The 12,595-nt window shown below is 38.9% G+C and overlaps 1 protein-coding gene across 1 annotated transcript in view; it reads right to left on the reverse strand.

Annotated features, from left to right (window-relative positions):
• Window positions 1-12,595, reverse strand: part of LOC107740366 (sacsin-like) — a 34,469-nt gene that overhangs the window by 11,863 nt on the left and 10,011 nt on the right. The window contains exons 6-8 of the mRNA XM_016552790.1: window positions 10,233-11,715; window positions 9,631-9,722; window positions 456-5,195 (exon numbers count right to left, since the gene is read on the reverse strand). Of these exons, the coding sequence (XP_016408276.1) occupies window positions 456-5,195; window positions 9,631-9,722; window positions 10,233-11,715 (6,315 nt within the window). The remainder of the gene's footprint in view (window positions 1-455; window positions 5,196-9,630; window positions 9,723-10,232; window positions 11,716-12,595) is intronic.

Here is a 12,595-nt window from a genome sequence, read left to right on the forward strand (position 1 = left end):
GAAATTGCGGTCAGGAAGAAGCATGTCCCCATAGCTGCTTTGGCAGAATTCTTGATTTTTGTCTCGGATCAAGCTCCATATTCCCTCACTAATTATTCTACGAGACAGCTGAAAGTTTTCTTCAGTAAGAGGTTTTCTCCCACATTCAGTTTTTATCAGCTGTAAAACTGCTGCAAATATTTCAACAGTGAAGCTAGGTTGAACTCCCACATTTTCAAAAAGTTCCCGACAACTATTTCTGTACTTGTTGGGAAGCTGGTAAAGGTATGGAGCAGCATCAAAGTTTAAGTGAAATGCTACTTTTGATGGTTCCACGTATGTGTTCTCGACTAGAATTGAAGAGAATGTTTTTAGCTCCTCCATGATTTCCTCTTTCGCAGCATTGGACTGCAGCAATTCCTCGTGGAGATATTTGTAGCAAGCATTGGTTATGTTTTCTTGATACAGAGTTACACCATCAAAGGATTTTGAGAGCTCTTTCAGTTGGCTGATGACTAATGAAACAGTTGGCTTTTTTATCAATCCAAGAAAGTCTTTCACAGCCAGTGAGATAGGACCACATCCTTTAAAGGAAGGGGAATTTTCATTGAGAATGGGCTTCATTAAACACACAGTGTCTTGATGGTCTGTTGTAAAAAGGTCTTTTGCCGAGAACATGGCAGATTGGGGGAAATTGTTTCCATGCCATGGAAGTGAAAATCCAGCTGGTTTTGTCAAGAATGGAAGGAATTTGATATTTTGTAATTTGGCAAGATACTGATTTGCTGCTGGATCTCTCATTTTTAGTTTTTCATCAATGAGACTGAGGATTATACTGCTCCTCTGGCACGCAAGTGTGTGGTCATTTTCATTTAGAGTCAATACAGACTCAGCCCGTTCAATCAAGTCTTCCCAAGATAGGTCATCCTTGACCATACCCAGCTGCACTAACTTCACCAAGCATACTGGATTGACATAGTCTCTCAAACTTCCTTCAGGGAACCTTCCATCTTCACTGTTGTACAGTTTGGCTACTCTGCCCTCAGGATGTATGAGTCGAGATGGCAAAACAAGCTTCTGTGATGGTCCTGAACATGGAATACATGGGGTTTCCCTCAGTATGGATGCAAAATCCTCAAGTTTTTCATTGAGCACATAATACATCAGAGGATCACGTAGATCCTTATCAATGTCTTGGATATGGGGGAAGAACACATCTGAGAAAAACTGTGTCTCTGTCAGGGTGTTCTCCATCAATTTTCCTTTACAGCCAGCATCATCGAAGCCTTCCTTGACCCAGTCTGGCAGCTCAACAGCACAAAGATCTTGGGAACCACACTTTCTGAGGTATTTCAAGAATATCTTGAAGGCAGCAGACCCAATGTCTGGTCTGCAAAGCAACGAGTCATCCAAAAAACGGACATTCTTGATTGACACCCAGGATTTTCCATCGGAAAAGACTTTTGCACGATCATCATCAACACCTTTAGCTATTTCTTGATAAACCCCTTGACAAATCAGATTGAAATCATCATGGACAACTCCAGGGTCAGGCCAGGCTGCATAATAGCTGTAGTCCAATAATTCCCCACTTTCTGCCATTGACCTCAGCATGTTAAGTGCAGCCAAGTATGCTTGGACAATCACATGTCTCATAAAAATGGAATTCCATTGTCCTTTTGTGTCTGTCTTCCAGATCTCTTTGCGATTTGATGTGACAGCAAAGCAACCATTTATGTGCACAGGTAAGCCAGTTTTGATTCGAAGGGGTAAGTAGCAGAAAACTTCCCCAATTGGTGTGGTACTTGTCTTTACAGTCCATTTTCTATTGTCTTCTTCAGAGAGCAGCACAGCAACGCCTCCGCATGGTACCAGACCGAGGCGTTTTCCACTATCATTCAAGGAGAACTTCAGAGCTTCTGTCACATCCATGCATGAGCAGATGAGCCAGTTTGTATTTTCCACTCCCTTCTGTGGCATGTCATCTGTAAGTCTTTTAGTTTGTGTGCCTTTAGCAGCCATCTCAAAGTAGGACGATGGATCTTCTTCAGAACCTCTGAACAGTGGGGAATGAAGATCAACAATGCGTCTGAAGACATTGTGGAACTCCTCCACTACAATTCTGATGATGCAACCAGACTTGGGGACCTCAGGTGGCACTCTGTTGGTGGCTGCGACTTTTTTCATGACTTTGGCAGCAGATTTCAGAATACTTAAAGGACCATAAGCTGCTTTGGAGGACCACACACTCTTGTTTATTGTGACCACATCCTGTGCAGCAGCAGGGTTTGGCTCCTCACATTTCAAATACTTCAAGACCATTGTTCCAACATGTTGTGTGAAGAGAATGAGCCGGTGACCACAGATGCTAAATTCATCCACAAGAGAGTAGATATCAGTGGTATTGTAATAAATACTGCTGATTTCACTTACAGATGCCTCTTGCTCGGTTCTAAAAGGAAGTCTGAAGAGGGTCCCATCATACTTGTAAGGGGACTCCAGTGACAGTGGAAGCTGACAGTTAAATACATTGATGAAAGGTTTGAACTGATTGGGAAACTTCCGTAGCCGTTTCTGCTGTTTGCTCCAGTTAATTTTGATGCCTGGATTTGACTTGTCTCTGATGTGTTTGCCAATGTGATTGATGTTGGGGTCAAACATGATCATGAATTCTCTACTCATGATAATGGGTATGTCAGTCACGTGATAAACAGAGTTGAACCCTAGACCAAATTTGCCCACTTTGTCAGCTTCACATCTTTTCATGGATCCACCCAGTCTGGTTATATTAAGGAAGTCTGTATCAGAGAAAACAGAATTATTGAAGGACCACAAAGTTGGGCCATGACAAATAATCATGCCAGGGTCAAGCAGATTCTCTCTGATTTCAAGATTCTTTCGCATGTCAATCAGAAAACTACACTCCGTAGCATTTGCGTCGTCAGCATTCTGCAAAAGCTCTTTGAAGATATCCGCAACTGAAGGATACTCCTCTAGAATGTTCTTTATTCTCACAGTTAGAGGCTCCCTTTGGCCTGACTGTTCGAACCCAAGGTTTTCTGGGTTTATCAATCTCGTGCTCAAACATGGAACTCTCAACCATTCAGCAGTTTTCATTGGTATGTCATCATGGACAAGGATGATGGGCTCTGAAACATCATCTAGTAAGTCATTCAGATCATCTACTTTGATGTCACAGTAAGTGCATTCGTGAATAGGTTTCATAACCAGTTTGCTTGGATCTTTGTGGTAAAGAATGGGGACGTGCATGGTAGCATCTACTGATATTTGACTGCTGTATAGCCACCGTAAAATATTTATTAGGAGTAGGACATTGCGTTTGCTTTCTTCTTTTGTCATCTCCTGCTCACTCCTTTGCCTGATTGTTTCGACAACTTCAAACACATGACTGGCAACAACTTCTTCAATAGAGCCACAGAATTTAAAAAGCTTGTTGAATTTTGCAATGGTCTTTGGTAATGAGTACAAGTAAGGCTGGAGGTCCAAATCTGGTATGGGCTTTAAAACCGTGCGTCCAGGGGAAGCAAAGGTTTTCCCCGTCCAAACCCAATCAAAGGGCAGAGACTTCATGGCTTCCCTTGCATCCTCCAAATGAGCTTGCATGAATTCATATATCTCAAACAAGATCTGCTGAAACTGATACCAGTCCTCAGTGGTAAATGCTTGGGATCTGTGCCAGTCATTTACTGCTTTCAAATGCTGGAGCACTTGATCAACCTGAGGCTCTAAAGACAACTTCAGGGCTTTTTTCATGCCAGCAGAGGTATGTTCCACCAGGGCAACCGAAGAGCCAACAAGCACAGCATGAGAAATATCACACATTTCAGAAAGAGAGGAAATATTGCAGGAATCACTTCTCCAAGCAAGTGACTTTGGGTAATTCAACGGTCTGTCTTTGCAAACGGGTACCCATTTTAATTTTTGCAGGTTTGTCTGAACCTCAGAGGACTTCACCAACTTTGTCTGTTTGTTAAGGATAGTAAGAAGTGTTTTTGCTTTCATTAAAATGGGATTCCAATCTGGTTTGCTATTCCCTTGCAACTCCTCAATTTTTCTGGCAACCTGGAGCACATCCTTTTCACTGAGTTGAACCTCATTTTTCAGCCCTAGTTGTCTCAGTGAATGAAGGACATCAGGAGATGATGTATAGTCATCTGGGGGAAACCTTGTCTTTTCTTCCATGAAGAAAAGGTTCTGCAAAATCTCTAACTCTGGATCAAAAAAGTCTGTTGGTGAATGTGGCTTTTCTGAAGAGGTATAAATAAACTTCAGTGAAGAAAGCCAACTAATTACGGTCTTGTTTTCATCCTTCAGAAAAGACAAATGAGTAAGAGCCCAGAGCATGATTTTTGTGACTTCTTCTTTGGTGTAGAATCCTTTCTCAATGTCCTGAATTATCACCTTTAGACATTCAGTGCTTTTCACCTGTTCAATGTTCAACAGCTTTATTAGACGGATGGTTGCCTCATCACTGCAGTCAACTACATTTATGGACATTTTCACATCTAATGGATGCTTGGCAGTATGATGTAATGCTCTGGCTCCTTTCAATAATGTAAAAAGTGAAGGGTCTGTCTTTGACTTCTGTCCAACTTTGTCAAAGATGGGAAGCTCTTGAATTATGCGTTTTTCTTTTTCTGTAACATCAGTAAGACCAGCTAAAAAGCTTCTGAGGGCAACCTTCTGTTTGACAGAGAAAGATGAAACTTGGCTTGCTAATCTCTGGGATGAAGATCTGTCCATAATTTGCAGTAGGGTGCTTGGTGATGACTGGTGAATGTAATTTTTCAGGAGTGGATGGTGCAAGCAGGGATCAAGTTGCTTCAAGATAACACAGCCAAGTTTCTTCATAACTTCAAGCAAGTCATCTGACGGAGGACCCTCTACCTCATTTACAAGAACGATGGGTGATGGAGTTTTTAGGCGTAGTAGCTCTAGAGAATCTAGGGTGTCAGTCAGTGGCACATTTGGAATCAAAGGCAAATCTTCAAAGACACTAAGATCATCTGGAAAGTTAATATAGAGATGCTTCCAAATCATTCTGAGCCAAGATGCTGAGGGATGCTGCTTCTCTTGATCACCAGGGTACCACTGAACTGCAAAATCTCTAGAAGGCCATGCTGTGGTAAGGACTTCTTTAATTAGGCGTGCCGATCTCTCTGGGGTTAGCACTTGGACCTGAGTGCAAGGCCTCCCTTAAAGCACAAACAAACACAAAACATTATGTAAGCTGTTATAGAAGAAATACAAGAATGTATGCATGTAGGAAAATGTATCTGTGAGCCCTTGGATTTACCTAGATCTGGTCATAAACTTTGACCTACTTTTTTTACCTACAGTTTGTCTACTGTTGTTCAATGAAAATGTATGCATAAATGCAGATAAATCCAGAGGTTCACATATTTTTTTTCCTGCAACTGTATATTCTATAAGACACTTATAGCTTGAAACACTAAAAATACACATTCATGGGTAAAGATCACAGATGATGAGAAAATTAAGAATAATAATTTTTAGCATTTGAAAACATTTACAATCAATCAATGCACAAAACAGAGAAACCTGTTAAAATGGGTTTCATTCATTCATTCATTCACTCATCCATTTTCAGCTGTTCAGGTTGCAAAAATATGCACAGAATATATGGAAAAATGGCTTCAAGTAATGGAAAATCCTTGCTGTTCGCATGCATGTTCATATGTGTGTCTTGTGTCACATTATTTTTTGCAATAAACATGTATCAGTTTACCGCTTGTTTACCACTTGATTGATTAAAATGGTGCACTTAAATTTTATTTCTCAACAAATTCCAAATCAAACTGCTTATATACAATAAAGGAATTGGTCTGTAACTTTCCAAGGTTTGAAGTTATGGATAGTGGAACATCAACACATTAAAGGGGTCATATGATGGGATTTAAATTTTTCCTTTCTCTTTGGAGTGTTACAAGCTCTTGGTGCATAAAGAAGATCTGTAAAGTTGCAAAGACTAAAGTCTCAAATCCAAAGAGATATTCTTTATAAAAGTTAAGAGTCAGCCACACCTACCTAAAACGGCTCGTATTGTTTTTGTCTCGTCGCTCCGGCCGGACAGGGCATCAGAGTATGGTAAGGGGCGTAACATTTCTGTCACACGCTTGAGGTATTTGGCCAATCACAACGCACTGGATAGCTGGTCAATCAGAGCACACCTCGCTTTTCAGACCGATGAGTTTTGTAAAAATCGACGCGTTTCAGAAAGGCGGGGCATAGAGGAGAAACAATAATGTACAGTATGTGGAAAATAATGTGTTTTTTGAACCTTAAACCGCATAAACACATTTCATTATACCAAATACACAAAATAATGTTCTTTTTAGCAGCATCATATGACCCGTTTAAAATCTTTATTACAAGCATTTCACATTATTAAATGCATTAGTGTGTTTTGTTTTGATACAGTATATGGTTAATGAGTTAAAATACACAGATGTTAGTGTATAAGTAGTGTGATCCAGGAAAGCTATAGCGAGACCAGCTATACAGGCAGTAGACAACACATTGTGCACTTACCTGAACAACCCCAAAGGTATTGTTGAACTGGAAATTAAATGCAGAAATCAGGATAATGGTGAAAATATATTTTTAGGTTAAAATAAATTATTTAATTAAAATTATGAAGCAAATAATGATATATTCCATAGATGCATAAATTGCAATGCATTTTGCCGATACTACTAGTCTACTGAAAATCCAACGCGAAAAAGAATCTTAATAAGATGCCATGAAAAAACTATTTAAAGACTATTTCGCAAGTCATTGAGCAGTAGAGCCAAACTAATTTCCCTTATTTTAACCCTTTGATGCACAACATGGGTCTAAAGTGACCCTATTCCAGATATTCTTTTAAATATCTTGTTTTTGATTTTCACAAATCATTATGTTCATTTGTCCTTTCTTTACTTTATAAAAAAACACTATTTTTGTATTTCTACATCAATTTTACACACATGGGTCAAAAATGATCCAAATAGAAACCTTTGATATTTGCTAATTTTTCTGCAAGTAGGAACATATTTACTGCAGAAACCTATTCACCTTGCCCCACATTTCACAACTCAACATGGCTGCTTTTGTATAATTGACGCATTTAGTCTTATTTTATAATTTATTACCACAGAAAATATCTGATATATTGTGAAAGATAACTGGATATAATATTTGAATGTTAGGCTAAGTTTACCTTGACCCTGAAATCAATTACCAGTGAGACAGAGAAACATGTCCAATACTATTAGCTAGCTTGTTGCTGACATTCTATTTTAGCTAGCTAATTGTAGCTAGGTCAACAAAATCAAAGTCAAAATAATACGTTATTATATACAAGTATATTATCATTGCTGTCAGGCGGAAACCTTGTATCTCTATATTTCATCATTTTTATTTTTTGTCATAAATCAATACTATTGGTCACCCTTTATGTCTGCCAGTGTTCCTGAAAAGTAATGGTTTTGGACATACAAGGTTTCTGTCTGACAGTAACAATATATAATCAGTATATACATGTTCAACTGCTTGTTGTGCACTCTTTATCTAGAGCAGGGGTGCCCAAACTCAGTCCTGGAGGGCCGGTGTCCTGCAGAGTTTAGCTCCAACTTGCCTCAACACATCTAGCATGCCTAGTATTGTTGTCGGTTATCAGTGATATGTATATGTCATGTGTGGCAAATAAACATATTTCAAGTGTTAAATGTGTTGGTCTAAATAACTGCTAAAATAATTATTTTGACAAAATGTCTTTATTCTTTTGTTTTATCATGCTTGCATAGATGGGTCATTTTTGACCCATGTGTGTAAGCTTGATGTAGTAACACAAAACCTAGGGGGAAAAAAATATTAATTTGTGGTCATTGTAAAAAGATATTTTGAATATTCATGGATCATGGAATTTATAGATCAGGGAATATTGAAAGCTGAAATAAACTGATTTCAAAAGATAAAAAAAGGCCCAACGAAGTATCAACACATCTAGCATGCCTAGTAAGAGATTTGCTTCAACCTTGATAAATCTCACCTGCCTGTAGCTTTCTAGTAACCCTTAGACCTTGATTTGTTGGTTCACGTGTGTTTAATTGGGGTTGGAGCTAAACTTTTCAGGACACCGGCCCTCCAGGACCGAGTTTGGACACCCCTGGTTTAGAGTGTGCAATTTGAGCACTGAGATGGCAATTTGAAATGGTACTGTACCCACGTGATTTTATTTTGTTAGATTTATTTTCATCTATTCGGCCACATTCACTACAATTCACTACAGTTGCACTACAGACAGTTCAATTTCATTGTTGTCGGTTATCAGTGATATGTATATGTCATGTGTGGCAAATAAACATATTTCAAGTGTTAAATGTGTTGGTCTAAATAACTGCTAAAATAATTATTTTGACAAAATGTCTTTATTCTTTTGTTTTATCATGCTTGCATAGATGGGTCATTTTTGACCCATGTGTGTAAGCTTGATGTAGTAACACAAAACCTAGGGGGAAAAAAATATTAATTTGTGGTCATTGTAAAAAGATATTTTGAATATTCATGGATCATGGAATTTATAGATCAGGGAATATTGAAAGCTGAAATAAACTGATTTCAAAAGATAAAAAAAGGCCCAACGAAGTATGAAATAACATAGGAAATGAATACAGGTAATTTTAGACCCATGTTGTGTATTAGAAGGGGTTTTCATAGCTCGTGCAAAGGGTTAAAAATTTAGCCTCACAACGTAACAAAAGAAAAAAAAATTCACATAAGAAATTCAATGTAAAAATTAAACACTAAATAGACTTCACTGTATGAATTAAATGAACACTGATTCTTATCAAAGCTACTGAAGTTCAAGAGAATGAATGATTTTCTCCTTGTATATTGTTGTTTTATTTACATTAATGACACACGATAATACAATCTCTCTTCTACAGCATGTTCAGTGTTTGACTGAACACTGGTGCCAATGGTGACATTTTAATTGTCACGATCTAAAATCGTGGTATTGCATGCCACTACCTTTACAATTTATACATAACGTTTGTGTAATAATAATTACTACATATATAGAGTGCCCCTAATTTTGTAATGTCATCGAAAAAGAGGAAGAAATCTGCTTCCTATCAACAGTCATTTTAATGTCCTTGTCAGTTTTTTGAAAGGAGCTATATAAATAAAACATTATTATTATTATTATTATAAAAACGTCCTATGGCCAACTGTGGCACAAGCAGAACAAAAAAAAAATGTAAGAAAAAGATTACTAATCCTTTCTTTAAAATATTGTATTTAGTCATTTGGGAATAGTGAAAAGGAAACTGTGTCAACTGAATCAAGCTAAGATGGATGCCTGATGACAGAGTTTATAGGTTCTGCTTATTTTATAAAAGGCACTTCATCTTTTTCGGCATATACCAAGTTAAGCATGAAAAAGCATAACTCAAAAATCTGACAGCCGTAATTGCAAGCAAGAAACTCAAAAATGTTATTCCCTGCAGCAAACTATGCATGAACAAGGTTAAGTTTCACCACTGAGGAATAGAACTGAGAGCAGATGCTCTATATATCCTGAGTGAGAGCATGTGAGTGGCATTAAGAGCTGCAGGTGTCTACCTCTGCTTCTGGCTGCTTCTTTCAGGCTGGTCATGACATGTGGGGCAATGCTTTCCAAGACAAATCTTCCCTCCAGTCCTGGATAAAGGGACCTAAAAAATATGTATAGACTTATAACATAAAAATATATAGCCTATATACTTATAACATAATGTATTCTATTTTCAAGTTTTGGTCAGGGATAAGCATTATTTAGACATGAATCATAAATGCATTTCAAGAATGTAAAGTTGTAATGTAAATCTGAATGTGGTGAAATAGTATAGTATAGTATATAAAAAAATTGAAATCTGACAAACAGATCCTGAAGGAAAAATCACGAAGAAAAAAAATGAGTGAAAATTCATTATTGGAGTACTGTTTTGTCTGAGTTACAATTCTAGAAATTCTAATTCTCCATCCTGTGGCATGTGGTCAATTAGCTAAATTCAATTCAAACTCAAGAACTGACAGAGAGTCAGTTCTTAAATTTCAAATTTTGCCTAACGCTGTTTTGATTTGATATATTTGATATATTTATATTTAATATATTTAGATAGCAGTGCATTAAAACTATGAATGACCTTAATACCAAGAACGCAAATACAAATGTATCCCCATACCTTGGATACTCCTCAGAGGCGATGTAGACAGCATCTTTGTCATTCACAGAAGAGGAGAACACAGCAAATGTCTCATCCTGCAAAGGCAGAAGTTCCAGTCCAATGAGGTCATTGTAGCAGGCATCGCTAAGTATAAACTCTAGCAGGAGCAGCTTCTCATTAGAGGACCCTCTGTGGCGACATTTCCTCAGAGTCTGGCGCACAAAAGAAGGGGTCACTCTCCTCAGGCTCCCTGGTTTGGTGACAAACATTGTCAGTACTGCATCGATGTAGGCTGGCACCTGAGTCAGTATCATCCCTGAGCTCTGGAGGTATTTGATGACAGTCTCTGTAGTGTCCAAGCTGGAGTCCAAGTCTGAGAATATGGTTTCATCCACTTGAACCCAGCTCCCATTGAGCGAGAAGATGACCGGCTGTTGAAGCAAGTCATTGAAAAGGGGCTCAAGAATGGGTTTCCAGTGAGGTCGGATCCTGTTTGGATCAGGCCAGGCTCCATAAATGCCTCTTGGGGAAAGGGGAAAATCTTGGTCCTTCTTAGTTTGGATTCTCCTGATGGTCTCCATGATGAGTGTGAAGTAAGCTCTTGGGATGACTGTGACTATGAGAAGCTCATTCCAAAGAGCCGCCGGGTCCCTCCACTGGTCCACTTCCCGCCATTTAATGCTCCTGCGGTTGTCCGTCAGGCCAAAGAAACCACTGACATGGACTGACAATCCGGTCATGCTTTCTTCTCCGAGGGGCAGTGGGAGGAAACAGAAAGCACGTCCTGAGAAACTAGCAGTTGCCCCCTTGTCCTCATCAATAAGCGCAAGCGGCAAGGCAATACCAATTGTTGGGATGAACTTCAGATCATCAGCAAGAGAATCCAGTTCACCGCACATGCCTCGCCCTCCTACGCCATTACACACCAACCAGGTGGTCTTCTGAGTCTCTTTGGCAGTTTCATCCCGCACTTCAGTGGAGAGTTGGTAGGTGGCACAGGTTACCGAACTGCTCAGCACCCCATTACTGTAGCTATCTATAGCCTGTCCCAGGGTCTTCAGAGAGTTGGGCCGCTCCATCTTATCTTCTTCACTGTCGCTTGCTGTGACCTGAAAAAGCATCCGCTCTGTTCCATCCGATTCCCGTACATGCAGAGAGACCTTCTGCACGCTCTTTAGAAAGAGCAACACAGTGTCTGCGTCAACTCTGAATGATTCAAAGAGCTCCAGAACCTTTTCTTTATTGTAAATGTTGTTACTTAATTGTGAGGGTTTCATTCGGAGTGGAAAACGAAAGAGTGTTCCTGGAAAGTTGCCATCTTTAATGGTTTTCTCTGAGCTACCGAGCAGGCCAAAGTAAGGGGCAAATTGATCATTAAGCTCGGTTATTTCCTTTATATCGGACTTCAAATTCCAGCACTGCCCAGACTCGTGGACTCCAAACAACATCTGATGAGGGTCCAGCATCGCAATTTGATCCCCACTAAATATACTAGGAACATCTACAAAAAGATGAAACATTTTTAGAATAGTAAAACAAGTTTTTCATTTAGTCCATAAAGAATTACGTATATTAGCATATGTATGAATTTGGCATACCCATGTATATAAATATATAAGGGTACACACAATTATGGACACTTAACATAAACGGTGACCCAACATTCCATTAGGTCCTCTATTTTGTCCACCCAGCTCAACTGTATATTCACAAATTAGAAAAATTATTTCATATACTGGTATGAAAAAAAAATTAGGCTGTCATTAAATACCAGTGGGGTGTTGAACAGTCCTGCAAAATGACATGATACACTCCATCTAAAATGATTTTTTGCAAATTCATTATTATGTATGCAGCTTTCAAGAACTGATATTCGGCATGAAATCAAAATTGAAAATTCTTATTTTTTTAATGTAATACTGTAGTGTTTATTATAAAAAATGTATCCGTGCACTTCATTATTTTTTTTTTAATTCATGTGCCCTCGTAATCTTTAATCAAAAATGTTAACCTCCCCTCCTCCTCTGTTAGGCATGTTTTGTGCCATTGATCGTCCTCGTTGTCGTCTTCCTCAATATATAAAAAAATTTCTTCATGCTAGGGTGTCGGCGGTGAATCCAGTGGAGAGAAATCCCCCCCACTACTAACTGCAAACTGGCATTCAGATCTGCCTCCTTTTGTTAGCAACGCCCCAACTTCCAAAGAATCCATCAATTCCCGAAGGAAGAAATCAAGTCCCGCCCTCTCATTTCAGATGTCGTTTCACTCGGATGTACGTCACAGTAGAGATTAAAAGACAATCGCACCTTCCGTTTCATGCCGACTTTAAAAGTGGGGCCACTGTATGCTTCATGATTAAGCCTATGAATACTGTACTACAG

This window comes from Sinocyclocheilus rhinocerous, unplaced genomic scaffold, assembly GCF_001515625.1.
Source record: "Sinocyclocheilus rhinocerous isolate Xijiao unplaced genomic scaffold, SAMN03320098_v1.1 scaffold315, whole genome shotgun sequence".
NCBI lineage: Eukaryota > Metazoa > Chordata > Actinopteri > Cypriniformes > Cyprinidae > Sinocyclocheilus > Sinocyclocheilus rhinocerous.